The following is a 27,986-nucleotide window of genomic DNA, read 5'->3' on the forward strand; positions in this document are numbered from 1 at the left end:
TCCCTGCAAAGAACATCCAGGCCTCAGGCCTGCTTTGGGGGTTGACCAAACTCCTTCCAAACCCTCTTCTGTTTTAATCTCCTTCCAGAGAAGGCGCTTCCCACAACCCGTTGCCCCAACTAGAAACCCAGACATGACCTCAGCACCTGCATGTCCCCAGCGTGCCTTTCTTGCCCTCACTGGGACTGTCCCCCTCCTGCTCGCCCTGACTGCTCCCGGCCAGCATCCTGCAGCTGGTGAGGAACCCAAAAGCAAGTGGCCTCAGGACTCTGCCTCACTGCGTGCCCCGCCAGCCCGCCTGGGGTTAGAGGGCCGGTGCTGAGCCTGCGTGGACAGCCCTGAGCTCCAGAAGCCAGGGTCTGAGCCCAGGGCCCGTGGTGAGGTTCCTAAACACTCTTAGGAGGACAGAGGGAGGGAGCAGCAGCACCCTGAAGCATTTCTGGGCGTCTGGTGACCCCCTGCATAGCCAGGGTGGTCACCCAGCAGGGCACCGCGGAGCCCCATTCTGTCCCCTCCAGTAATCTTCGCTGTGACAGAGAACTCAAGACTGAAGGAGCCGTCCAAGGTCACAGCAGTAACTGTAGAGCTGGGACCTAAATCCACTGTCCTGCAGGGCCGGGGCTCTCTCCCCAGAACAGAGGGCAAGCGTATTAAGAGGACTGAATGCCCACGAATTCTTTTTAAATTGTCTTTAATAATTTTTTGCCTCATTTACCAGATAAATCATCTAAATAAATAGATGCTATACAGTCTCTTACCAATATCAGTACAAAAATAAAACTGCGCTCTGCACCCGCTCTGACCCTCCCCAGCCGCACCGTCAGGAAGGCGCGCCCTGGGAGCCGATGCCCGGTCCTCGAGTACATTCATGTCGTCTGAACAAAGCTCGAAGCTCATCTGTGCAAAGGACGCGTTCTTGGCTGAGACCTGGCGGCCACATCTGGCCATTTGTAAAGCAAAAGCTACACGGGCTTCCATTCAGATGCCTAGCGCCTTCCCAGAGGAGGCGACGAGGGACATTGGCAAAGGGGTTATCATCCTGTCAGAATGATAAGGTTCCGCGCCAGGGGTGGGTGGGACATTCCACCCCACTCCATGGCGACAGTAAAGTACCAACAGGCCTCTACATTCAAAAGGGGCTGGGGAGAGGCAGGCGGCCAGTGTTCCCCAGCCCGAGGGTACTGGCCTTCTGGGGAGCTATGGGGCGGGAGGTCACTGTCCACCTGGTCTTCTCTCACCTGGCCCTAGCTGGGACACTCAGGGCTGGGAGGAGGCCTGTGTGGCCAAACCCAACCCCTCACAGAGGTCACCTGTCCTGGGCTGAAAAAGATCCTAACTGCCTGAGTGGTTCTCCCCAGGGAGCCGGCTCTCAGGGTTCACAGCCTCATGGCTGCCCTGAGTTGGACATCTCAAGACCATCACTCCAGGTGCCAGGCCTGGACCTCAGCCCTCTGAGCCACAGGGTTCCCAGGGGGCCACAAAGGTCTGAGGAAGAGGAGACGCATGTTCTGCTGCTGCAGACAGAAACACAGCTGCCTCACCCACCAGGAAAAAAAAAAAAAAAAAAAGCGAAAAAACAAAAACAAAAAAACCCAACCCCCCAGGGCCACAGGCTGGCAAATTTGACAGCTTAGGACACCCAGGAAGCAGGAAGAGGGCCTGTGTCTCCTGAGGGGGGCAGAGTGTGTCTTCTACTAGAAGCTGTGGCCCTGTCCCAGAGCCATGGTCCAACAGTCAGCTGGAGAGGACCCCTCGCCCTCCCAGTCTCAGGCCTCCACCTCCCGGGCTGGGAGCCCCTACCCCCAGGCTTCTCCCCTTCTCAGGGTCGTGCAGCTGAAGCCCCTTCCCTTCCCGGGGCCCACCCCACATACTCATCTAGATTCCATTCTCTGGGCTGGGGTGAATCAGGTCACCTATAGGTGACTGTCCCCCAATGGAAGCACTGAATTGATCCCGGGCAATGAGAATTAGAGAGAGGGAGAAGGAGCTGGGATTGGGAATCTTGCCAACAAAGCATCCCAAAAAGGAAAAGGGTGCCTGCTGTCTTTGGTTTGGGAACTGGGGAGGAGTCTGGGGGAAGAGTCACCCTGCCCTTGTCCTCACAAAGACCTAATGACCTTCTGAGGACAGGCAGAGTCGGGGGACAGGGCTGAGCTCCCCAGCCACAATGGCTCTACTGTGTTCAGGTTACCCTGACTCTGACCGGGGTGGAAGGGTGGGGGAGCGGACCTGCTCCCTGCTCCCCAGGACCCCTGACTCCATCTGGCCTTCTCTCTGGGACAGGGCTGGGATGAGGGAGCAGGGAAGCCACCAGCCTGCAGGGAACCTTGGGGCAGATCAGAAGCCAAGCATTCCTCCTCCTGGCAGACACAACCTCGCCAGGGCACTAGGCTTGTGCACAGCCTGAACTACCCTCCCCTGCGGCTGGACCCCCACAGGAAACAAGACCAGTCCCTGCCGTGCTATTTAGGTCTGGTAGGAGGACACAGAATGAAGTGGGAAGGGGTCCAGGAGACAAGGGCTGCCCTGAGAAAGCGGGACACCCCCGCCCTTCCGCCTGCCCACACCCACACCATGCTTGGGGTCGGCTGAGCTGGAGGGGAGGGCAGAAAAAGGGGAGTTGGAAGGGCTGAAAAGTCACCTGAGTCAGAAAGGACAAGAATCCCTGTGGGAGGAAGGACAGGTCACAAGTGTCTTGGAGTCTATGCAGATGTGTCAGCACAACTGGGCAGATGCTTGCACACCTGCTGCTTGGCCAGGCACAACCAGGAAGCCACATCTGCATGCCTGCAGCAGCAGATGCCGCCATGCTCATGGCCAGAACCTTGTTCTCGCTGACAGCTGCGAACAAATGGAGCTGGAACAGGTCCTTTCGCGTGACCTGTGCAAGGTGGTGGGTTGCCGTGGCGAGTTCTTTTGTGCTGTGAATTGCCCTATGTTCACCTGGCCAGGGTTTCCAAAGGAGGCATGTGAGGCCCACGTGGACACTCAGGGCACATGTGATAGACACAAGGGGCAACGTGCACGCTGTGCCGCTGGGTGTGCACATATTTCCACACGAGCCAGGTGATGGGGCAGGATCTCTCAGCAGAGGGAGCCCAGAGGGCAGCCTCCTCCCTGGGAAGGAGGGTCTGTGACTCTACCTCAGACCCTCCCTCCAGCCCCTTCTCCCTGACCCGGCCCTGGGGGTGAGAGCAGCCTCCAAGCCCCACCAAAGCCGGAGGGGAAAGATCAAAACCAACACCCAAGCTCAAAAGAAAGGGGTGGGAGGGCCAGACAACCAGACAGGCTGGGGGCTGCCAGGTGGGGCCCTGCCTCCCAGGACTCCTTTCCCTCCTGGAACCAGCAGCTGCAAGGCAAGGCAGTGGGCTGCAGAAGCAGCCTGAGCAGGATGGCCCTGTCCCCATCAGCCTGGAGACGGGACCCTAAACAGAGCAACACCAACCTTCCCAACCCAGCCCTAAGGCCTCTCTGCAAATGCCCTTCACAGAGAAGGGCAGGGGGGTGGGAGGTTGTGGGGCCACCCCCACGTCTTCTGCTTGGTGTTTTTTTTAAATAAAATAATTACCCTGCCCCAACCCCTCCCTGTCTTGGGAGTTCCCCACCCCAAGCCCCAAAGGAAACAGCGAAGAAGGGTGGAAACGGTGATTCAGAGCTTCTCGCTGCGGTCTCGGAAGAAGCCCTCTGCTGCCTGGGCCTCTCGAAAGGTGACGGTGACGGAGTTGGCGGTGATGTCTGTCACGGTCACCTCACTTGAGGGAAGCACAGGTGTCCAGGGAGGGGGCCCATCTGCCAGTTCTGCATCTGCTGCAGCCACAGGACAAAGACAGGGACAGAGGACAGGTTGGCAATGGGTGGGCAGCATGCAGACCCCTCCCAACTCCAGGTCCTTCCCATGGGACCTACCACTGGTCCCCCAAGAGGGTGCCGTGCCCCCTCCCAGTCCCTGGCGGACAGTCTTCCATAGTGGGTTGCCAGCTCTGGCCAGGGATCAGGCTCGAGTCAGTCCCCACAGTCCCGACTGGCTGTGTGGCCAACCAGGTCCTCAAGGCTTGGGTCAACTGGACCTGGTGGCCTCCAAGGACGCTGCAGATCTGAGGCCTGGGGTGGGGCTGTCTTACCCTCCTCAGGGGGCTGCTCTGCGGGCTCCCACTGGCCGGCCGCCTGCAGGTCATCCGAGGCCGGTGTCTCCTGCAGGGAGAGCTCCCGTCGATGGCTGTGACTCTCCAGGTGGGGCCCGCGGGGCGGGAACTTCTTGCGCGAGAGCCGCAGATACTTGTGGGCCTTGCGGGGCTTGCAGAGCGGAAAGGGCAGGCCGGGCACCAAGGGGCCCTTGTCCACCAGCTCAGGCGCCCCCGCTTTGACCACCCCCTCGGGGCTCCCGCTGCCGAGTGGGCGCGTGAGAGAGAAGCAGAGCTTCTCCTTGCCCTTGGACTTGTGGGAGCTCCGCAGGTCCATGCTGTAGAGCCGCTGCGGGGGCAAGCCAGGGCGCGGGTCAGCCCCGCCTCCCGACGCTGCCACCTTCGCCTTCGCTAGAACCCTGGCCCCTGGCGTCTGGTGCTCGCCGCTCCACACCCCCCACAGCTGGCCAGAGCCGCAGCGCCCTGGCCCCCTGCCCGGCCCTATGCCCACAGCGCCGTCTCATCCATGCGGGGTGGGGTCAGGCCACGGCGTCTATTCCTGGTACACAGCAGGGGGGCACAGGGGTGCGGAGGATGACCACCACGGGGAGGGGGGCGGGGGGACACACGGGGAAAGGAAACACAACTGGGGGAGCATCGATCGATCGCCTACTCCACACCAGGCCTGGGTCCAGCCACCAGAAAAAAATTGTTGAAGTGGCTTCTAAAGCACTTTAGGAGAATCACTGCTGCACACCACCCTCAGCTGGAGCAGCCAGCTCCCCGGAGCGGGTTCTTGTGGCAGCTAGGCTGTGCGGACAGACAGCGCAACCTGCCCCCAGCTGAAGGGACAGCATGCTGCCCCTCGCCTCTTTGGGGCCCAGGCCTCTGCCAACCTGCCTCACCCAGGAGCAGGGTGCAGCGGAGGCTTCCTACACCAAAGGCCCGAGTCCGAGATGGGGGATCTGTCTCCCTGTCTTTGGGGAGAATTTAAGTCTCCAAGAAAGGAAGATAGGGGGTCTCCCCCCATCACTCTGGTACAATACCTTCACCTGTTACCTGTCACCAGAGGAAGGATGGGGCTGATGGAGTCACAACCCAAGTTGGAAGTAGTGATGACACATGCGGCCTCCACTCAGTCCAATCTCCTAATCCCGTCCCTTGCCCTGGGTGCGGCTGTGGCGGAAGGAAGCAGGGCCGAACCCAGAGGGGCCTGGGAAACTAGAGCGGGAGCTAGTCCCACCGCAGCCCTGGGAGCCTCCCCTACTGTCAGCAAGGCAGGCTCTTTCAGTGCGATGCCACCTCTCCATGCGAGAACAGGGGGCTCCAGGCCAGAGCTCGGTTCTCACCTGCTGTGTGACTCCAGGTCAACCACAGGCCTCCCTGAGCCTCAGCTACTTCAACAGCAAAGCGGGAGGAGACCTCAGTGGACAGCCTCTGACAATACCTGCTTCCCACCTTCATGCCATCGGTGGTCCCTTCTCACAAGAAACACTGCTGCGTGTGACTTCCTGGGCCTGGTCACAAAGACACAGTGGCTTCTTCCTTGCTCTTGGATCACCCACGTGGGGAAGCGAGTGGCGGTACTGTGAGGGCACTCGTACTGCCCAGCAGGGCCTCATGGCAGGAGCTGCCCTAGAACGACTGGCACGGATCCTGGGCTTGGAGCAGCCCCAGCCCAGCCCAGGCTTCTGACCTGATCCCCTGACTACCCCAATCAGGACTACTAAAGAACCAGCTAAAGTGCTCCCAAATTCCTGATCCACTGAAACTATGTGACGATGAGTTCAGGGGTTTAAGTTGCTAAGTTGGGGTGATTTGTCATAGATTTGCCATGGATAACTAATACACCTACCCGGCAGGTTTGGCACGCAGAGGAAATATGGCCATTTGCGAAGCACCAGACACACCGCCCCACATGCAGATCTCTGGCAAATGTGACTTTCCATCCTGGGACCCAATTCACATCAAACACCATGGATCACCCCCCACAGGAAGGAAGCTGTCACTCGACAAGAAAGCCCCAGGTGATCCATAACCTCCGCACTGCATGCGGACCAGGGAGCCTTGTGCTTTGATTCAGACACAGGGGTGGGGGTGGTGGGCGCTTGTGAAATTAAAAGCAGGTGTTTTCATGCTCACAGTGAGAACTCAGCACCGAGAACCTCAGCAGCTTGCCCAGAACACACAGCTGCACCTCAAGCCCCAGGGTATCAGAGGCCCGCCTCCCGAGGATGCAAAAGGAGTCCCCAGGGGTTTCTTCCTACTCAAGAAGGACACCTTTCTAGGAGCTGGTGCTCCACAGCTGGTCCACACACGAAGGGCCTCTCCTTCCCGGGTTCTGGAAGTCCAGCTTCCATGTCCCCTAATGCCAGAGTCTGTGTTTCTGAGGCTCTTAAATAATACAATTTTGTGTTTGGGGATTTTGAGCATCACAGGCTTATTTATGAGATTCTAAGCTTTCAAAAATCCTAGGTTTAAGATCAGCACGGTGGCGCACGCCTATAATCCCAGCAGCTTGGGAGGCTGAGGCAGGAGGATCTCAAGTTTAAAGCCAGCCTCAGCAAAAACAAGGGACCTTAGTACCTTGCTTACAACTCAATGAGACCCTGTCTCAAATCCTAGGCCTGTATTAGCCATGTGGCCCCTCCTCCCACAAAGGCTCCCCCCATGGGGGGTTGTCTTTCCTCAGTTCCTGCCCCATGTTCGGGCTTTTCCCCTTCCGTGGAAAATTACCTACTGAGTGTCCCACCCCACAGTGCCCAGGTGGTGCCAGGGGCGGGCAAGTGAACCAGTTCAACCAGCCAATGCAGAAGCACTCAGGGTGGGTGAGGGGAGGCAGGGGCCTGGGTGGGGCAGGGGAGGAGGAGGCCCCGCGGCAGCCTGGTTACCTGCAGCAGAAGCCGCTTGGGTTTCGGGCCTCTCTTCCTATACCCCGACGCTCGGTCTCTCTCCTCCCTAGATGCAAGTGGCAGAAGAAAAGGAAACACTGGTGACATCTAAGGGAAAGGAAGGTGTCTGCTTCACCCCCTCCTCTGTCTGTCGGGATGGAGACACCCCCCCCAGCATCCCGAAGTCCTCCAAGGCTCTCCTGGGGCCGTAACAATGGTCAGGTGTCCACTTTCCTGGGCTTGGACTTCCCATCCAATAATGGGAAGAGAACTGTCTGTCACTGATGTGGGGCTCTCCGAGGCTCTCCAAGCATATGCGAGTCCTCCCTGAGCTCCAGGGCCAGCGCAAATGCCCTGCTGTGCATGCGGTGGGGACCTCCAAGGTGCAGTTGTCACTCTTAGAGGAGCTGCGTAGAAACCTGCCAACCCAATGTGCCTTGAATGTCCTTGGGGGGCTGGGGAGAGTGGCGAGTCCTGCCCGCTGGCCTGACTTGAGATCCTTAGGAACCTGAAGTGAGGAAGGCTGCACCATCTCATCAGGTGGGGAGGAAACCCAGCTGTAGGGTGTCTGCTCTCACGTGCGTCCCCAGGCACAGCCTGAGGTGCTACAAAGCCACACTCAGACACAATACGACCAGAGGCTGCAAACCATGAGGCCAAAGTAGGCAGCTCCAGGCCTCTGCCTCCTGGTCGCTGGTTCAACTCACTTCCTGTGGCCCCCACTATGGAGGCCTGGAAGACAGTAGAGAATGTGGGGGTGGAGTCAACACCCCCACACCCCACACCCGCCTGGTTGGATGGCCTGGGCCAGTCTCAGTATGAGCTCAGCACAAACAGGGAATCCATGGCCTCTGTTTAAATGCTGGTCACCCTCCAGGTGGAACCTGGCACCCTCTGGATACGGGTCTCGGGACAGCCAAGAAAGGCCCTTTGCAGTCCCACCCGGGCCTTCACCCCACCATGGCTCGCCTGGCCACACACCAAGGTGGTCCACAGGATTCTCCCAAGTGGCACGCCCTGTTGGACTAAGGCCCCACCAAGCACCCCAGAGGAAGAAAGAAGCTGGGGGATGGGACACCCTGGATTTTAAAGGAAAGAACAATAAAAGCGCATCCTTTGATTCAGCAGCCATGGAGACTGTGGGGAGAAGCACTGAGCGCAGTGAGGAGCTGCTGCCTACCCCGTGGCCTCGTGCCAGTCTCCAGCCGGGGGCCCAGGACAACCGAACTCCTCAGAGGCTCAGCCTCCTCATCTGCCACACGAGCCCCTGGTCCCTGTCTCAGGAGGCTGCTGTAAGGGACCACATAAAAAGGATACAGAGACAAGGCCCACACTGCACGGGCCACGCTGGGAGAACCGAGGCTGCCCACCATGGGCAGGGCTGCTGGGCGCAAGGGCCAGATGGCACGCGGAAACCCCGCAGTAGCTGGCAGAAGAGGGGACCCACTTTACCCTGGGACGCTCTCCTGGGAGCTGGCCAGGAGGAGGGGCCAGAGCTCAGAAGGTCACGCCTCCTCTGGGCTCAGGTGACCTCATCAGACTTCCCTCAGTGGAAGGACAAGCCACTGACATGCCACTCACACGAGTGGCACCTTGGGAGCCACCCCTGTCTGCTTCCCCTGAACACAACTGAAGCCTCTGGCTGGCGCTCCGGGTGTCAGAGCCAAGAGGTGATGGCCGGGCAGCTAGAGGAAGTGGCAGGCAGAAAAGGAAGGGGACCCGGAGTTCTCTGTACCCACCACCTTCCAACGCCTGGTCAGACACCCTGGTCCTGCCCCCAGCGGCCCCCTGCTCAGGCCACGCCTGCAGCGGGACCCCTAGGAAACCTGGAAGCGGGCCCAGCAGCCGGAGACCCTTACTTCTCCTCGTAGGCCAGGACCAGGCGGGGGTCCAGGATGTGCTCCTCCGGCTCCCACGTGCTGTACCTGAGAAGAGAAGTAACAGACGAGAGCTGTCCTGCCTCTGCCTGGCCCCACAGAGGCCACGGCCACTGTCCCAGGGCCCTCCCTCACCAAGCCCCCAGCCCTTCCTGGTAAGGGGGGCTGCCACACACTCCCAGGCCTGACCTGTTTGGACTCCAATGACACCAGAACTCCCCTCCCTCCTGCCTCACCACAATCTGACTGGGTCCTACTCTGGAGAGACCCCCACATTCACCCAAGGCCCTTGATGCCTGGAAGATAGCAGGTCCCTGTGTGTCCCAGGAAACTGGGGGATACTCTTACTATGACAGCATGGGGGCTCTGGAGCCACCTGGCCAGGGTTCAAGTTCCAGTTCTGCCACAGCTAGCTGGGCAGCCCTGAGCCATTTACTCAACAGCTCTGCGCCTCAGTGTCCCTCTCTGTAAAGGGCTCTTGTGCTGATAAAATATTCTACTTAAGTGTCCAGAGCCAGTAGCAGGTGGGGAGCGCTCTGCGGGTGTCTCCCAGTGTTTACCAGCACCACGGTTCTTCCCCAGCCTTCCAGCCCAGCCTGCGGGGGCACTGCTCCTTCCTGCCCTGGGCATCTGAGCCATGGAGACCAGGCCTTCACATAAGTGCCCTAGTCTCTGGGCCTGGCACCCCACAGGTATCTGTAAGTATCTATAACTCTGGTACGGTCTCCCACAGTTGACCTCGGCACCCCCACCAAGGGCCGAGGGACAGAGGGTGACAGCACCGCCCTCCAGAGCTCTGCCCTGATCAGGTCTGGCTGGGGACAATGCCACAGGTGCCTTCCACCTTCTTTTAACTACTCAGCACCAGCCTCCTGCAGTGCAGCCTTTTTGTTTAAATAATTTCATTTTAAAAGCAAACTTTTATGACTTCCATAATGGAAAAACCAGTATCACTCATCAAAAAGAGATGTAAGTATAAAATGGTTTTTAGGGTGGGGGTGTCCTCAGTGTATACCACTTGCCTAGCATGTGTGAAGGCACCAGGTTCCATCCTCAGTACCGCATATGAATGAATGAATAAATAAAATTTAAATATATATATATATATGTGTGTGTGTGTGTGTATGAGCCACATGTGGAGTCACATGCCTGTAATCTGGGCAATAGGAGGCTGAGGCAGGAGGATCACAAGTATCAGGTCAGCCTGGGCAACTTAGTAAGACTGTTCTGGGGCTAAAGTTGTGCTCAGTGGTAGAGCACTTGCCCAGCAGGTGTGAGGCATTGGGTTTCATCCTCAGCACAACATAAAAATAAATAAATAAAATAAATGTGCTTTGTCGTCTACAACTAAAAATATTTTTTAAAAAAACTGTCTCAAAAAAAAAAAATGGGCTGGGACTATAGCTTGGAGGTAGAGTGCCTCCTGGCTCCAATCTCCAGTACTACAAAAAGGTCTGTACACATGAGTGCATATAAAGTCCCTATGTAAAATACCTGTGTGTCTAAGTATACAAAGGTAAAGCTTTGTCCTGCTGCAGCCACAGGACAAAGACAGGGACAGAGGACAGGTTGGCAATGGGTGGGCAGCATGCAGACCCCTCCCAACTCCAGGTCCTTCCCATGGGACCTACCACTGGTCCCCCCCAACAAATGTGCCTAAACCAAAACAAAGCAAAGTTCCACGATCTTGGCAAGAGGCCTTGCTGGGTGAGAAGGCAAGTAACTGGGGAGCTTCCGGAGGCAGAAGAGGCAGGCAGAGCCCCTGCAACTGCAACCTCCTGGGGCACCTATCAGGATACTTATTTACTTTTCTTCTTTGTTCTAATCTCAGGATATTTAACAGTAGACCAGGGTTGGGCAGCAAGACATCCCAAGACAGAAAGCACTCCTCCTCCTTCTACTCATCTTCCCTCCCACGTAAGTACTCCACCATCAGGCCTGGTGCAGCCTGGCCTGGCTTCTGTCATCTGTGCTGTGCCCCATCCCTGGATGCTCCATCCCTGCAGTGAGCCAAGCCAAGCTTCCCAGGCTTTCCGGAATGGCCCTCCTCCCAGCAGGCCCAAGTTTAGGTCTGAGATGAATCCAGCAGGGCCTGGCCCAGGCCCAGCACCTGGCCTGGGAGTGGCTGTGGGGGCCCCACACAGTTCTGTGCTTCCTGCAGGAAGCCCAACGACCCAAAGGCTGATGCAGACTGTGCCCTCCTCCCCCCAGGAAAGGCTGGCTCTCTCAATGAATCTAGTAAGGAGGGGGATCCTGGTTCCTCCTGGGTGGGCGGGACTCATCCTCTCTCTAACTGCTGCCCTTCCTCTCTACCCAGCCCACCTGCCGTGGCAGGTTCATTCTTGCTGATGTAGCTGCTGTGTGATTGCTGGTAAGTCCCTACCCTTCTCTTGACCTCAATTTCCTCATCTTAAAGAAAAACCACCCCCACCCCCTCAGTGACAGCTGGTGCACCAACAACCGCCAGGAACTTGTCCCTTCTTCACAGAACTCTGAGGAGGTAGGTTCTTATACTACCCCATTTTGCAGATGAAGAAATGAGACACAGAAGTTAAGCAGCTTGCGGGGGATCAAGAGCGGGTGAGTGGCCAGTCTGTGCTTGCAACTCAGTTCCATTCCCAGTCGCCCTCTACCTTAGGATGCCTCACAGGACACCGTGTCTGGCTCCTCACTGGCTGACATCCCTGAGAGAGTAGCACTGCCTGGTCGGTGTCTGACCAGGGCCTGGCACACTGGTGCACAGGACGGGGCGGCCAGATTGAGAGAAGGATGCTTTCTGATGTGGGTGGGCCGTGGCAGCCGTCAGGTGCTGCTCCGGGCTTGCAGCTGGATGGGGCAGGCCTTCAGAGGCACCTGGGCCCCTTGGCCCCCTGGCCCTCGGCCCCAGCTGAGCGCTCTGCGCCCTAGGGGAGCCAGGAGGCCGCCGGGTGGGCATGAGCTTGGATGACAGGCGGGCCCAGGTAGGCTGGGCGCCAGCGCGCGGCCGGCCCGGGACATCCTCAGGCCGCGGGTCTGCGACCATTGGCAGCGCAGGCTGCGGGAGCGAGCGCCCTACGCCGGCGGGACAGCGAAGGGGAGGGACGTGGGGCGCCCCGCCGCTCGCAGCAAGGCCGCGCGCACGCACGGTCACCCGGCCAACCAAGGCGGGCAAGGGGCGGGGACGGCGCAGCGGCTCCGAGATAAACACGGCCACGTGACCCCGCCCCGCCTCCAGCCCCGGTAAACAAGCCGCCGCCGCGCCCGCCACCCTAGTAACCCCATCCTTAGGCGGTATGGGCTCCTCCGGGTAGAGGGGGCGTCAGCGAGGCAGGCTGCCCCAAGTCCCAGCAAGCCTCACCCGTACGTGGAGGCGGCGCTGCCGAGCTGTGGCGCAGCTTGGGGCCGGGGCGAGCCACCCCAGGTGCCATGCAGAGCCAGGCCAGCAGCAGCGCCCCTCTAACTGTCCTGAGTGAGAAGCCCGCGTGCAGACTGCCGGGTCCCGCTTTGGGGGCAGGTGACTTGGTCTGACTTCCATCCCTCTGGGCCCTCATCCTAAAGTGGGGCTCTCAATAAATAATCCCTTCGCTTAGAGTTGTGAAGATTAGCTGTGTTAAGCCACATAACGCACTTAGATGAGTGTGGAACACGATAAGTGCAAATAACCAGTAATGAAATCAATTTCAAAAAACCTAGAGGGCCCAAGTCTGCCAGGGTGGGAACCCAGGGCTCTGCTGCTGCTGCCCAACCCCAGCTGTGGAGAAGGAATACCTCTTACTCTGTGGCTAGAAGCCATTAGTGATTGTCTTGGTTTTCAGCAGGGGCCTTATTCTACAGATGGGGAAATGGAAGCACAGAGAGATTGAGGGTTTTATCCTGGGTCACACAGCTGGTGAAACTACAAAAACTACTATTTTTCTAAGGTAAATGGTCTGGCCCCAAAGCCCGAGAACATCCCATTGAACTGGCCAAAAGGCCAACAGACAAGAGAGACTCCTGGCTTGGTCACCTTGGGTGGAGCTGGCTGTGTCTTACAGCGGATGGGTCCACAAGCCTTGGGATCCAGCAGCCTGAAATTCAAATTTTCCCAGCTGACTCTGCAACAGCTCTTTGCTGGGGCTTCTGTCTCTCCATCTATGAAATGGAATACTCTAGGGCAACTGATGGGCCAATGTCTGGCTCCTAATGGGAGTTTTTTGATTGGCAGTTTGGTGACTGCTGTACTCACTGATGTTACTATTTAAGTTCCTCGGAGCCAGGCCTTCCTAAAAGATATGGTAGCATTCACAAGTGGGAAAGAAAGTAAAGCATCTAGTATGTGGGGGTAGCAGGGACTGGGAAGGATGAAATGAGAGTGGAGTACCTAGGGGGTCTCCAGGGTGCAGAGACCACCATAAACCTCCCAAAGGGCATGAGTTACTTTGACATCCTCTGCCCTGTGCTCCCAACCCCTCCCTGTGGCATTTTGTTGCATAAGAAGCAACAACACCCTGCACAGTGGTGTGTCGCACACCTGTAATCCCAGCAATTTAGGAGGCTGAAGCAGGAGGATTGCAAATTCAAAGCCAGCCTCAACAACTTAGCCTTAGCCTAAGTGACTCAGTGACACCCTGATTCAAAATAATATTAACAAAAGGGTTGGGGATGTAGCTCAATGGTAAAGTGCCCTGAGTCAATCTCTGATACCCAAAACAAAACAAGCCAAAAAAGCAGCAGCAGCAAGAGAGCCCCTCTGACATATCTGCTGGGGAAGGGGACACTCATTGTCCTGCTCCTGGGGACCAAAAAAGGCATAGAAAGCTCCAATGAGCCTGGCTCGGAGTGAGTAGAGTTTGGGCTGGGTATGGCGGCCCGTGCCTGTAAACCTAGCAACATGGGAGGCTGAGGCAGGAGGACCGAAATTCAAGGTAAGCCTGGGCATCTTAGTGAGACCCTCTCTCAGAAACTAAAAGGGCCGGGATGTAGCTCAGTGGGAGAGCACCCTTGGGTTCAACTCCCAGTACCACAAAATCAATTACAGTTTGCTTATGGTTAATTGTAATTAACAGAAGTCTTCTTGCCCAGAGTGAGGACAGTGGCCACCAAGCAGGAGGACCTGAACCAAACACCCCCCGCCTGTCCAAGGCTGGCACTGCCCAGCCAAGGCTCCTGCCCAGGGGAATAGTCTGCCAGCTCCATCCCACCACCTTTCTTAGTCTCTGTTGCAGGCACCCTCCCCTGATTGGGAGGAAGGGAGACCCCTGCTCTCCTGCCTCTACCCTGATTGAGCCGCTTTCTTCTCCCAAGTGAGGTGGGGATGGCTGGCAGTACCTGCCTCGCGCAGGTGGCACCAGTGATGGTGGGAAGGGGGTAGCACACTGCTTGGGGTTGGCAATTATAGTCTTGAATGACCTCCCCTCTCTGGGCCTCAGTATCCTTATCTGAAAAATGAGCTCTTGTTAGAATGGAATCCCCTTGTTCGTTTCCTAGGTGGGGCACCTTCCAAGCCTACCCACCTAACTCTGTGCCAGCTGCAGACATCCCCACTAAAAGCGGGTTGAGACTGGCACCCTGCAGTTTTTGCCCTTTGTCGATCCTCCTAACAACCCACCCAAAGGATGGTTTATGGCTCCAATGTGAAGACCAGAAAGCAGACGCCCTGCCCTGCTGGGACCTGCCCAAGGGCTCACAACTGTCCACTGTGCAACCAGAAATCCAGTACCAAGGAGAGGGGACAGGCATAAGGCACCCTCTGGGTCACCTGGTCAAACAGGGCTTCCAGAGCTCCACTGGGGTCACAAGGGGGCCCACGTGATGTCTCAGCACATTAAGAAAAAAGTGGGCCAGGGACATAGGCCCACAGAAATAGCCAGGGCCTCTGCTCTCTAGAGAAGCTCTGAAGCTCTGAGGGGCGGGCAGATGTACTGGTCTTTAGGATAGATCGATGAAAGTGGGAGAGAAGGAACTTTTCATTAATAGGGGGTCTCCGATTAGAGAAGGAAATCTATCAAAAGCTGTAATCAGGAGGACAAACAGCAAAGAGTGTCTGGAAGGCCAAAAAGCCAGAAAGCCCAGCCCACTGCCATTCCTGAGAGCTGGGGGAGGGGAGGAAGGCTGAAGAGCCCCTCCACCTGAGCCAGAATCCACCTGTGGCCAGTGGGGGAGGGGGTCCTCCCCAAGCTCCAGGCTTATTTGGAAGGAAGGACTGAGGAGTGTATTATCTACCTGCTGGTCACCAGCTGTCATCAGGATGCTATGGTGGCTCTGAACTCGTGCCCAGTCCTTTCCCCTTACAAGGCAGAGCTGCCGGCGAGAGGACTATTGAGCCCATTTCACACAGAGGGAAGCTGAGGCCCCGCGGGGCTGTCTCCCCCTCTGCGGCCTCCCACCTCCCTCCCAGAAAGCCTGCAGGTCCAAACACCACGTCGGCACGCCCCCCTTTCTACACACACCAGGTGAGCAGGACGCCCCAGGTGCGGACAGCAGGGGGAGAGGGGGTTTCCAGGAGTCGGTCTGCAGGAGGCAGGCCGAGGGCGGGGCACCCACAGACCAATGTGAGGCCTCACGGCTTGCTCTTCCCTCCCCCAACAATTCCCTGCTGGGAGGTGATTGGTTGGTGGGCGGGCTTCTGATTGGGCTTCAGCAGGAAAGGCGGAGCACACCGGGGAGGTCTTAGGCCCAGCTCTCCGACCCCCGACTGTGGGATGGGAGGGTTGGGGCCGCAAGGAGACTGACCTGAAAATGGGGAGGACTATTCAAGTCCCAACTGTGCCTCTACTTGCTGTGTGACCTTTTCTGAGCCAGTTGCTCATCTTGAGCGCTCAGGATCACACCCACCTCCCAGAGCTGTCTGGGGATCTACTCTGGAGACTGGAAAGTGCCACCCAAAGGCAAGGTGGCCCAGGCTCCATCCTTCCCTAGTGGCTTACCCAGCAGTAGACCTGCTGAGCTCGGGCCCCCTCGCCTGGTTATCAGCCATCTCGGAAGCACAGATGCCGGGTCTTCACTCCCAGTTACCAGGAGAAGCCCAACACTGAGAGGGCAGCACCACAGGAGCTGAACCCCCACCTCGGGCGCCTGTGCTCCCTGAAGGCAGCGGTGGAGGGGAAACTGATGATTTAGTCAGGGTCAGCTGCCCAGTCACGAAGGCAGCCTGGGCTAAAAGCTAGGCAGGGGAGGGGGCACAAAGGGCGGAGGGATGGACAGGGAGACACACAGAAGGAGCCTTACTTTGGGGGCCATCCTTTCCACTTCACCAGATATTCCACTTTGCCCTGGGAAGAGAGAGAAACAGGAATAGTGAGACAAATGCTTGCCCCAACCTGTCAGGACAGTGAAGTCTCAAATGGCTTTGGAAAGGATCTTGGTCCCAGATACCCTCTGCAAACAGCTGCGCTTTGACACACAAATACAACCCGGGGACCCTCCACTAGATCCCTACCAACCCAGAGACCCCCAAATGCCCCTGGGGCCAAAGCTCAGAGCTCTCGTCACACATGGGGACATGCATGTATGGCCAGAGATCCACAGTGGCCAGGATCTCAGCGTCAAATTCATGACTACTGGAAGACTTTCCCAATGGCTCTGGCCCTATCAGCTGAGTCTGTGCAAGAAGGACCCTTACATCAAAAGACCCTAGCAGGACCCCAGAGAAGGCTGACACACTCTCCACCTTCAGCAAGGCAGTAGATCCTTCCAATTATTAGGAAATAGAGCCAGTTCCCCCTCCCTTCTTCACAAGGGGCAGGGACTTTTATAAGTGTGCAGTCCAAGCACATTGACTGGGCAAAGCTCCTCTCAACCACCACAACTTTAAGACCAAGATATGGCACCTCCTCAAAGAGGCCTTCCCTGGCCACCCTCCTGTCACTGTCCTCCCTAGCACCTGGCAGTCCTTCAGCAGAGCACACAGCCCATCCACAGGCATCTGTACTTATTTCCTCATTCATCACTGAGCGCATCCCCTCTGCCAGAACACTGGAGGTGTCCCTGGGGCTAAGGATGGTGCCTGGAATAGATCTCCAGGGAATGTTTTCAGAGGCTGGCTGACACAGAGGTCCCCATTCTCTCATAACCCCTCCCACTGCCCCCCCCCACCAGGTTGTAGAATGGTGTGATGGTTGTACCTGCCTCTGGAAAGCACTGGGCTTTGTAGAATAAATTAATCCTCTTTTAAACCCAGGAAAACCTGGGGGAAGGGAAAGGAAGAAGGAGAGGCAGCCCCATTCAGAAGCAAGCTAAACCCCAAGCCCAGTTGGGGAGAGAAAAGAAGTTGACCTTTGGCTCAAGATGCAAGGACTGAGTTTTCATCATGGGAAAAAAATGGGTTTGCAAGCAACCACCAGAGCTGCTGCTCCACCTCTTCTCTAACTTGCTGTGGGTCTTTGAGCAAGTCGCTTTCCCTGCCTAGGGGGAGGAGAACACCAGGAGCCTCCCAAAGGGCGTGAGTAAGGAGATGAGAGAAAAGGACAGGGGGGAGTACCGGGAGAGGAACTTTTCCCTATGGAAGCCCCCAGCCCAACCTCCAGACAAACGTGCACTGGAAGTGCAGACTTTGGGCCAGGAAAATCAAATTGGTACAAGTGCGGGGTCCTGAGCAGCATGGACGCCTCTTTAAATTGCAGGGTGTGTGTTTTGAAGGCGTAGGCAGATGGGGAGGAGCTTCCAGGATGCCCCAACGCCGGCGGCGGCTTCAGAGGCCGGGCGGGGCTGGAAGCTGGGGACCCGGGTAGTGTGGGGGCTGGGAAAGAGGGGTGTGCACTGCGGGATAAGGATAGGAAAAGGTCAAAGTCCAGCAGGAAAACTTCCATAGGCTAGAGGACACTTTTTCAAAGCTCCGCCTCCAGCTTCAAGGGACTTGTTAGTAAGATTCCACAGTGCCGAGTTCGAGACCCAGCTCTGACACTAACGCACCGGGCAAGTCAACCTGGGCCTGCCTCCCCATATTTAAAATGAAAAGGAGATGAGGCAGGACGGCACTCAGAATTCCTATCCTACCCGATCCTCGTCGCAGTTGAGGTGGACTCAGTTGCCCCCAGCAACTTGCGCCAACAACTTTGATTCTCCTCGCCCCACACGGTGGCAGGGAAACTGAGGCACCGGCGGGGGAGAGAGGCCCGGCGGCGGAGAGCTGCCTGACCTCCCCCCAGCCCCACGTTCCCCTAGCTCCAGCCTGAAGGGGGTGGTGCTGGGGACCCGAGGCGACTTCTGGGGTCCTGGGGCCGCCCCCGGGCAGCCTCACCTTCCGCACGCGCTTCTTCCGGATGCTCTCCACCGCGAACACCTGCTCACCGATGGCTGACAGCTCCATGTGGGGCGGCGGGCGAGCGGGCCCGGGGCCGGGCCGGGGGCGGAGCTGCGGGACCGCGGCTGCTGCGCGCGATGCTCGGGCCGCCGGGGTCCCCGTCACCCTCGGCGGGGCGCGCACGCGCACGCGCACGCGCGCACACCCCCTCGCGCTCTCTCACGCCGCCGACGTTCCATTTTTGAACCTGCGCAACGTTTTCCTCCGCGCCAGCAGGCGAGCGCGCGCGGGGAGGGGGCGGGGCGGGAGCGCGCGGGCCTGCCGGCCGCGGGGCTCAATCGCGCCCTGCGGGTCAGCTCCGCCCCTGGCCTCCGAGCCCCGCCCCGCAGGAGCCCCGCCCCGCCCTGGCCCCGCCCCGAGTCCCGGGGTCCGGAGCGCGGTGGCCGGGTGCTGCTGGCAGATCCCCGGCGTGGCGTGGCGTGGCGGGACTTCTGTGCTGCTGCGCCGTCGGTGCGCGGCGGTCGTCCTCGCGCCCCGGGCAGACCGTGATCCTTAACACCGAGCTGCGAGGCCCAAGGTCTTCCCGATGATTCTGTGGGGCCGAAACGGTCCGGCCCGGCCTGGGCAGAAAGGATAGGGGTGCAGGGCGGGGAGGTCAGCTTTCCCACTCCCACGACGGGGGAGCCTCCGTCCGGCACCGACCCTAGTGCCGCAGGAGTGCGGACCGCACGAGTTTCCCACGCCGTCCGGGCGCCGCAGAACCCAGCTCTCAACTCCCGACTCCGGGGCGGCGTGGCCCGCAGGTCCGAAGCAGGTTCCTCCGCGTGCGACCTGGCGCTGGCCCACCCTACTACTTGCGCCGCTAACTTGCGGGCGCAGCACTAGGCGAGGCCACAGCTCGTGGCGGGTGAGGCCGCAGGGAAGACAAGGTCCACACTGGGACCTGCCACACTGCCCAGCTCTTGCGATGAATGAATATGTGGTCCAGGACGAACTCACCCCCGACCCATCCCTACCTCTGCTCAAAGACATCTCCATTCATCTTCGCCAAGAACCCGCGATCCTCCTTGCCCCTCGGGTTCTTTCCCATCCCGGCGTCGAGCCCAGGTCCTGCCTCTGACCTCCTTGCGGTGACTCAGAGCTGCACCTCCCTCACCTCCACACCCACTGCCCAGGTTCGCAGCAACGCCTCACCCAGCCGCCGTCCCCTTGGGTCTAAGAGAGCGCTCTCCAAAATATGCAGACCTGGTCGGGTCCCCCAGCGCTCAGAAACTTCCCATAGCTCCCCATTCCCTTCGAACACCTGTGCCAGGCACAGAGAAATAGGTTTACATCTGACTTCATCAAGAGCAGCAAAGGGCAGTAAAATGATGTGTCCAATGTCGGGAAAGAAAGGAACCTTCATCCTGGAATTTTATCTCCGGTGAAAATATGGTTCAAGAATTACGTAGGAGGCCGGTAGGGAGGAATAGAAGACTTTGGATTAGACAAAGGGAAAGGAAGGGAAGAGGGGGTTGGGAATAGCAAAGACAGTAGAATGAATCCGGCGTAACTTTCCTATTTCATATAAATGAACACACGATCAGTTTAACTTGCACAACCACAGGAATGGGAAGTTCTACTCCGTGTATGTGTAATACGTCGAAATACACTCTAGTGCCATGTATAACCAAAAAGAACAAATATATTTTTAAAAATTATGTACCCAAAGAACGAGGGTGAAGTAGTGACACAAATACAGACGCTAAGAATTCACCCCTCCCTAAGGGAAATTCCAGCGGAGGAACTTCAAAAGCAGAGGAAGATGGCCAGACAGAAGTTCTGGTGCAATACGGAAAGAAAGAACAATGAAGAACATTGATAATGGGAGACAGTAACAATGTCTTCCGGGTAAAAATAGAATTTAAGTCCAAAACAACAGTAGCTTGTAACTCTGGTGAGTGGAGCTAGAATGATCCTTATATTCCTCTGGAGGAAGGGGAGCAATAATGAGTTAAGAATCAAAGTTGGAAATAGAGTAAGATTTACCCAATGAGAGGGGGAAAAACAGAACGAGAAAACCAACCAATTTCAAGGCAGGCAAGAACGGAGAGGGAAAAAACAAACAAACAAAACAACAAAAAAAAAAAACAAGATTGGAGGGACAAATATAAATTCAGATGTCCTAGAATTCAACAATACAAATTAACTAAATGTTGTGGTTTAAATACACAGATTGTCACATTGCATAAAATCCAGCTAGATGCAATTTGCAACAAACATCTGCAAGAGATAATTTCCTAAACTCAAGGGTGCTGTGTGGTTGCAACTAAGTGCATGATGGGGAAATATCAATGCTAACGAAAAGAAGGCCGGTGCCATTATTTTAATATCAGGGGAAAAGCCTCACTTGGGACAAAGTCAGTTCATAATGAAAAGGGTCTAACTCAACAAGAGATTAGAACATTTCCAATTTGCATGCAAGCACCATGGTCTTAAAATACAAGAAATAATAAATGAAGCGATCCACAGGAGGAAACAGACAAATCCACAATTATAAGGGAACATTTAAAAATACTCTGTAATAAATAGAACAAGCAGAAAAACATTTAGCAAGACACAGAAGATTTGAACATGATTAAAAAACTTGACTAATGGACTTTTGTAGTCTTCTTTCCAAGACAAGATATTTACCAAAATGGTTCATCTCAAGAAATTCCAAGAGCCTGAAATCATATAAAGAATCCTACAAAGTATATTCTCTGACCATAACATATATAAACCAGAGATTAATAACAAAAAATAGGGGCTGTGGTTGTGGCTCAGCGGTAGAGCACTGGCCTAGCACGTATGAAGCACTGGGTTCGATCCTCAGCACCATATAAAAATAAATAAAATAAAGGTATTGTGTCCAACTACAACTAAAAAAAATTAGAAACAATTAGCAAAAAATAATTCAAAAGCCCCATATGTTTGGAAATTAAGAAGTAAATTTCAAGGACTGGGGACATGGCTTAGTGGTAGAGCACTTGCCTGGCATGTGTGAGGCACAGGGTTCGATTCTCAGCACCACATATAAATAAATAAAGATTCATTGACAACTAAAAAATATTTTAAAAAAAGAAGTAGGATTCCACCTCTTGGGTCCCCTTCTTCCTCTGGGAGAAGTCTTTTCTGCTGTCCTTTAATAAACTTCTAATTTCTACTCTGAAAAAAAAAAAATAAAAAAAATAAAAATAAAAAAAGAAGTAAATTTCAAAATAACTGATGAACCCCCAAAAGTAAAACAAAATGTAAATTATTTCAAATGAGACTGAAAATACTACATATTAAAAATCTTGGGCTAGCTGGTCTCAGTGGCTCACACCTGTAATCCCAGTAGCTTTGGAGGATGAGGAAGGAGGATGGCAAGTTCAAAGTTTGAGGCCAGACTGGGCAACTCAAGGAGACTCTCAGCAATTTAGCAGGACCTTGACTCAAACAAAACACCCTAAGGAAAATATTAGTAAACCAAGTCTGGCTGTATATAAAAATGATAACACATCATGATAAGATGGGGTCTAGTCCAAAAATGCAAGGTTGGTTTAAGATTTGAAAATCAATGGAATTCAGCACATTAAAAGCTGAGAGGAAGGGGCTGGGGATGTGGCTGAAGCAGTAGCGTGCTCACCTGACATGTGCAGGGCGCTGGGTTCCATCCTCAGCACCACATAAAAATAAAAATAAAGATGTTGTGTCCACCGAAAACTAAAAAATAAATATTAAAAAATTCTCTCTCTCTCTCTCTCCCTGCCACCCCTACCACAGAGCATTTGAAATGTGATTAGACCCAGTGAGAGGCAAAATCAATCACCCATCAGATTTGAAAGACTTCCTACAAATAAAACCCATTGTGAAATGTCTCTTTGATAATTTTATATTTATACTGATTGCATGTTGAAATATTTTTGATACTCGAGGTTAAATAAAACATATTTTAAAAATTAATTTCACCTGTTCCTTTACAAACTTTAATGTAGCTGTTAGAAATGTTCAAATTATACCTGTGGCTTGCATTTATGGTTCACCTTAGTTTTCTATTCGACAGTGCTGTCCCAGGCAGTAGAACAAAATGAGCTAGCCACGGTGGCACAGGCCTGTAATCCCAGTGGCTCAGGAGGCTGAGGCAAGTTCAATGGGGAGGCACTGAGCAACTCAGTGAGACCCTGTCTTTAAATAAAATACAAAATAGGGCTGGGGAGGTGGCTCAGTGGTCCAGTGCCCCTGGGTTCAATCCCCAGTAAACCCCCCCCCAAAAAAAAAGAAAAAGAAAAGTAAAAGGATGAGAAATAAACCCAGCTCTCATTATTTTCAGATTTCATATAGAACTTTATTTGAATTAATAAGAATATAGCAAAATTGTCAGCTAAAAAGCAATATACAAAAATCCATTGTGGGGCTGGGGATGTGGCTCAAGCGGTAGCGCGCTCGCCTGGCATGCGTGCGGCCGGGGTTCGATCCTCAGCACCACATACAAACAAAGATGTTGTGTCCGCCAAAAACTAAAAAATAAATATTAAAAAAATTCAAAAAAAAAAAAAAAAAAGACATAAAGCAAATGTGACTGTGTTCTGTTGACACAAGAAGAGAGGAAATAAGACATTGGGAACAAAAAGAGACACAGCTGAGCACAGTGGCCCATATCTGTAATCTCAGGAGGCTGAGGGAGGAGGTCTACAAATGCAAGGCCAGCCTCATCAATTTAACAAGACCCAGACTCAAAATTTAAAAAAAGAAAGAAAAGGGACATGCTGGGGATGCAGTTCAGTGGCTGAGTGCCCCTGAGTGCCATCCCCAGTACAAAAAAAAAGAAAAAAATTGCAGGAGTGCAGGGGCGTGGCCACAGGCATCTCAGCAAGAGGAATCTCAAGTGACCAATAAACATATAAAAAGTTGCTCAACCTCCTGAGGAATGCAAATGAAAACCCAGGACAAGATGCAACTTCAACCCTATCTGATGAGCAAAAAAAGTCTGATTAAAAAAAAAAAAAAAAAAAAAAAAACTGTTGCAAGTGCTGGCACACAGAAGAACACCCTACACTGCGGGTGGGGGTGGGAATGGACGCAGCCACCTGGGAGGTCAGCCTAGCCCTCTTGGGCCCATTTCAACCTGTAATCTGTCTCCTTGGGACACTCCTTACAGCAGTTCTCACAAGTGCCCCACAGAAAACATTTTTAAATGGTTCAGAGCAACAATCTTTATAAAACCTAAAACTGGAAACATCCCCCAAATCCAGTACTGTGTTCTGAGGCAGGGCAAGTAAAGCCTAGAATATTCACAGACTGGGTTATTATACAAAACTGGAATGGAGGCCTGGGGTGGTGGCTCAGGGGCAGAGCGCTGGCGTAGCCTGGGTGAGGCACTGGGTTCAAATCTCAGCACTGCGTATAAATAACAAATGAAATAATAAATGAAATAAAGGTCCATCAACAACTAACAACAACAACAAAACTGAAATGGAATGAGCTAGAGTGCACGGAACACCTCCAGTAACCTATGGGCATAATGTTGAACAAAGGGAACAAGAGCACCAACCGCGTAATCCCACTTCTACAGTCAGAACCAGGAAGAGCTGCACGTCATGTGTCATGAGGATGGTGGAACTAAAGAGCAACTAAGGAAATAATCACTGCAGAGATCAGAATAGTGATTTCCTCTTGAGCAGAGAGGGGAGCACCAACATGCAGAAGAACCTGCAGCCCTGGCCCTGCGCCCTGACTTCATTTGGAAGCTGACTGTGTGGGCTTTAGAATTCTTCTTCTTCTCTAAATACTTCTATGCTATACACACGTTTATGTATGTATTATGTATCATATTGCAACAATTCAATTAAATCTAAAAGATATAGTTCTGAAACTGTAGTCAGGAACCAGACACTACAAGGCACTTTGGGTATGTTGAAGGATTTTTTTTTTTTTTAAAGAGAGAGAGAGAGAGAGAGAGAGAGAGAGAGAGAGAGAGAGAGAGAGAGAGAGAATTTTAATATTTATTTTTTAGTTTTCAGCGGACACAACATCTTTGTTTGTATGTGGTGCTGAGGATCGAACCCGGGCCACCCGCATGCCAGGCGAGCGCGCTACCACTTGAGCCACATTCCCAACCCTATGTTGAAGGATTTTTGTCATTATCTAAAAATATCAGGTAGTTGAGAGAAAACTGGAGCTGAAATACTAAGATTAACTAGGGAAGATTGTCCCTAAATAATGATAATGCAGGGTATAGAACTTGCTGTTGCTGAGTCTGGCTTGAACTCAGGATCCTCCTGCCTCAGCCTCCTGAGCCACTGGGATCACAATTGTGCACCACCATGCCCAGCCTAGAAAAAGGATTTTGTGAGCAAGAAAGAAGTAGGAAAGTGGACTTTGGGTGAGTGACCAACAGGTTGTCCTCACCAGCTACAATCAAACTGGAAGGCTGAGTAAAACCATTTTGCAGACAAGCTGGATCTCTAAAAATGTCCCTCTTGAGTACCCTTTGTTAGGAGATCATTTGAGAATCACCTTCAGGGCTGGGAAACAGCTGAGTTGGTAGAGTGCTATGCCTAACATGCACAAAGCCCTGGGTTCAATCCCCAGCACCACCAAAAAGAAAAAAAATCACCTTCAACAAAATGGAACTGTAGCCCTGTGGGGTGTGGTGGCACTCCCTGTAATCCCAATGGCTTGGAAGGCTGAGGCAGGAGGATCCTTAGTCCAAGGCCAGCCTCAGCAACTTGGTGAGGCTCTGAGTAACTTAGTGAGACTCTATCTTCAAATTAAAAATTTTAAAAGGGCTGGGGATGTGGCTCAGTGGTTAAGTGAATCTGGGTTCAATCCCTGATTCCAAAAAAAGAAAATGGGCTGGGGTTGTGGCTCAGTGGTAGAGCACTCGCCTAGCATGTGTGACACATGGGGTTCAATACTCAGCACCACATAAAAATAAATAAATAAAATAAATGTTTGTGTCCAACTATAACTAAAAAAAAACAGGAAAAAAGAACAGAACACGCTGAGGTTTCCTATAGTGGCTGCTTTACCACCCACACCTGGAGCTCTGCCCTCTCAGGGCCTTGCCCACACTTGGAAGTTATTCATTGTCTATCCACTGGCCCAAAGTAGAAAACTGGCATTTCTCTAATGTCTAATGAATCATGATGAGCATCTTTCCAAGAGCTGATTTGCTATTCATTTACCCTCTTGGGTGAAATGTTTGCAAAACTTTAGGCTGAGAGAGGAGGACTGCAAGTTCCAGGCCTCAGCATCTTAGTGAGGCCTGTCTCAAAATAAAAAATAAAAAGTGCTGGGGATGTGTCTCAGTTGTAAAGTGCCCCTGAGTTAAATCTCCAGTACAAAAAAAAAAAAAAAAAGATTCAATTTTTGTTAAGATACTTTGGCTTTCTAAGACTTTTGCATTTTCTTTCTTAAAAAAAAAAAAAAAAAACTCTTTTTAAAAAATATTTATTTTTTAGGTATATATGGACATAACACAATGCCTTTATTTTTATGTGGTGCTGAGGATCTAACCTGCTAGGCTAGGGGAGCACTCTACCACTGAGCCACAATCCCAGGCCCTCTTTTGCATTTTCCATACAATGAGAGTCAGCTTGTCAGTTTCTACCCCACCCACCAATTAGGATTATTTTGAACCTACAGATAAATCTGAAAGCAGTTTACATTTTAACAATATTAATTTTTCCAAATCTTAAAAATGTCTTATTGCTCCATTATTTAGGTCATTATTTAGGTTATTTGATTTCTGTCAGCAACATTTGGTAAGGTTTTTGGGATACAATTGCTGCACATCTTTATCAGGGTCATCCCTAAGAGTTTATTAGCATTGTAAGGGGTGTTTTTATTTATTATAGTGCTGGGGTGGAACCCAGGGCCTCACACCTGGTATGTGAGCACTCTACCATTAAGCTACACCCCAGCCTGTAAGTGCTATTTTAAAATTTTAATTTCTAATTGTTCATAACTAGTATATAGAACAAGATTATATATATCTTTTTTTTTTAAATAGAGAGAGAGAATTTTGATATTTATTTTTTAATTTTCGGCGGACACAACATCTTTGTATGTGATGCTGAGGATTGAACCTGGGCCGCACGAATGCCAGGCGAGCGCACTACCGCTTAAGCCACATCCCCAGCCCTACAATTCTTTTTTTTTTTTTTTAAAGAGAAAGTGAGAGAGAAAGTGAGAGAGGGAGAGAGAGAATTTTCATATTTATTTTTCAGTTATCGGCGGACACAACATCTTTGTTTGTATGTGGTGCTTAGGATCGAACCCGGGCCGCACGCATGCCAGGTGAGCGCGCTACCTCTTGAGCCACATCTCCAGCCCCCCTACAATTCTTATTACACATATAGAACACAATTTTTCATGTCTCTGGTTGTATATAAAGTATATTCATACCAATTCCCATCTTTATGCACCTACTTTGGATAATAATGACCATCACATTCTACCATCATTTCTAATCTCATGCCCCTTCCCTTCCTCTAAGTTTTTTTTTTCAAATGCCTTTATTTTACTACTTATTTTTATGCGGTGCTGAGGATCAAACCCAGGGCCTCACACGTGCTAGGCAAGCGCTCTACAACCCCAGCCCAACATCTGATTTTTAAAATTTAACAATAAAGTGAAATCTATAAAGTTTGATTTTTAAAATATTGTAAAAATATAATGAATATCCAAATTGAAAGGGTCCACTGGATGAAAATATCCCCATATTAAGACACAGGAGTCGGGCAGATTGATGACGCATGCCTGTCATCTACTCAGGAGGCCAAGGCAGGAGGATCACAACTTCAAGGCCAGACTGAACAATGTGGAGAGACTCTGTCTCAAAATAAAAGGGATGGGGGATATAGTCTTGTTAGAGTCTGTAAACAAGTCAGGATGGCGCCTGGCATTTTGTCAGAGGGAGTGGTTTGTGAAGTAATGCCAGCGAGTCATTAAGTATGGAGATTCCTTATTGGTTGACTGCTGTATCTAGTTTATGTTAATTAGATAAGCTGTGTGGAATGTATATATACCCCTCTGGTCCTACAATAAAGGGCTCCCACTCCTGCAGTATCAATGCACACAAGTTGTTCGTCACCACCACCACCACCCCCCCACCCTGGGTTATTTTGCCCAGCCAGCTGGGCTGCGGCATAGTCTGATGGTAGAGCACCCCTGGGCTCATTTCCCATTACTGCAAATAAAACAAAAAAAGACATGATTTTTATGAAATTGAAATTTCATGGGCTGGGGATGTGGCTCAAGAGGTAGCGCACTAGCCTGGCATGCATGCAGCCCGGGTTCGGTCCTCAGCACCACATACAAAGATGTTGTGTCCACCGAAAACTAAAAAATAAATATTAAAAATTCTCTCTCTCTCTCTTTCTTAAAAAAAAATTGAAATTTCAAAACTCTGGGAACAAGCAGAAAATTTTATAAGTTTCCAAAAAGGAAAAAAAAATGAGTTGTATACAAAAAATAATGAATGAGAATGACTTCAGACTTCTCAACAGTCACCTGGGAAGCAGGGAATATACTGGAGGATGCTTGCAAATTTCTTGAAAGAAAATTACTTCCAACCCAGAATTCTATACCCCAAATTATCCATCAAGCATGAGGGCCTGTGTTGGGGGGTGTGGGGTAAAGACATTTAGGACATCCAAGGTCTTCAAAAAACATATTTCCTGTGTACCTGTTTAAAGGAAGACCCTGGAGGCTATTTGCCACCCCAAAGAGGGAGCAGAACAAGAAGAGGAAGGAGGTCCTGAAGGCCAGGCAGAGGGGGCAGGGGAAGGTGCTCCCCAGGCGGGCCAGGTGGTCAGTCAGGCTGCAGCAGGCCAGAGCCCCTTAGAGTTTTCCCCAAGAAGATGGAAGGGCTTGAAGGAGAGGAAGGAGG

The 27,986-nt window shown here is 52.9% G+C and overlaps 1 protein-coding gene across 5 annotated transcripts; it reads right to left on the reverse strand.

Annotated features, from left to right (window-relative positions):
* Positions 1–674: 674 nt before the first annotated feature.
* Positions 675–18,255, reverse strand: Cbx7 (chromobox 7). Of its 5 annotated transcripts, none has more exons than XM_076855180.2 (7): positions 18,086–18,255; positions 16,075–16,118; positions 8,872–8,937; positions 8,193–8,302; positions 7,013–7,079; positions 4,122–4,470; positions 3,652–3,804 (listed from the first exon to the last, which is right to left on the reverse strand). In XM_076855180.2, exons 1-7 carry the CDS (start codon positions 18,152–18,154, stop codon positions 3,745–3,747), a joined length of 765 nt encoding a protein of 254 aa, XP_076711295.1. In that variant the 5' UTR covers positions 18,155–18,255; the 3' UTR covers positions 3,652–3,744. The 5 variants fall into 5 exon arrangements, with proteins under 5 accessions (XP_076711298.1, XP_076711297.1, XP_076711296.1 ...); XM_076855179.2 differs by having other exon boundaries at positions 3,652–3,807; XM_076855183.2 differs by lacking the exon at positions 8,193–8,302 and having other exon boundaries at positions 675–3,807; positions 4,122–4,191.
* Between the last annotated feature and the right edge of the window lie 9,731 nt (positions 18,256–27,986).

Source organism: Callospermophilus lateralis, chromosome 4, assembly GCF_048772815.1.
Source record: "Callospermophilus lateralis isolate mCalLat2 chromosome 4, mCalLat2.hap1, whole genome shotgun sequence".
NCBI classification, from domain to species: Eukaryota; Metazoa; Chordata; class Mammalia; order Rodentia; family Sciuridae; genus Callospermophilus; species Callospermophilus lateralis.

What these genes read in the sequence shown, in the direction of transcription:
- Cbx7 (XM_076855179.2), bottom strand. Translation starts at nt 18,154, where the DNA reads ATGGAGCTGTCAGCCATCGGTGAGCAGGTGTTCGCGGTGGAGAGCATC. An exon ending in GTCCTGGCCTACGAGGAGAA is followed by an intron (nt 8,303 to 8,871) that starts GTAAGGGTCTCC and finishes GGTCCCTTACAG; the next exon opens with CAGCCTCCTGAGACAGGGAC. An exon ending in AGAGCAGCCCCCTGAGGAGG is followed by an intron (nt 3,808 to 4,121) that starts GTAAGACAGCCC and finishes CTGTGGCTGCAG; the next exon opens with CAGATGCAGAACTGGCAGAT.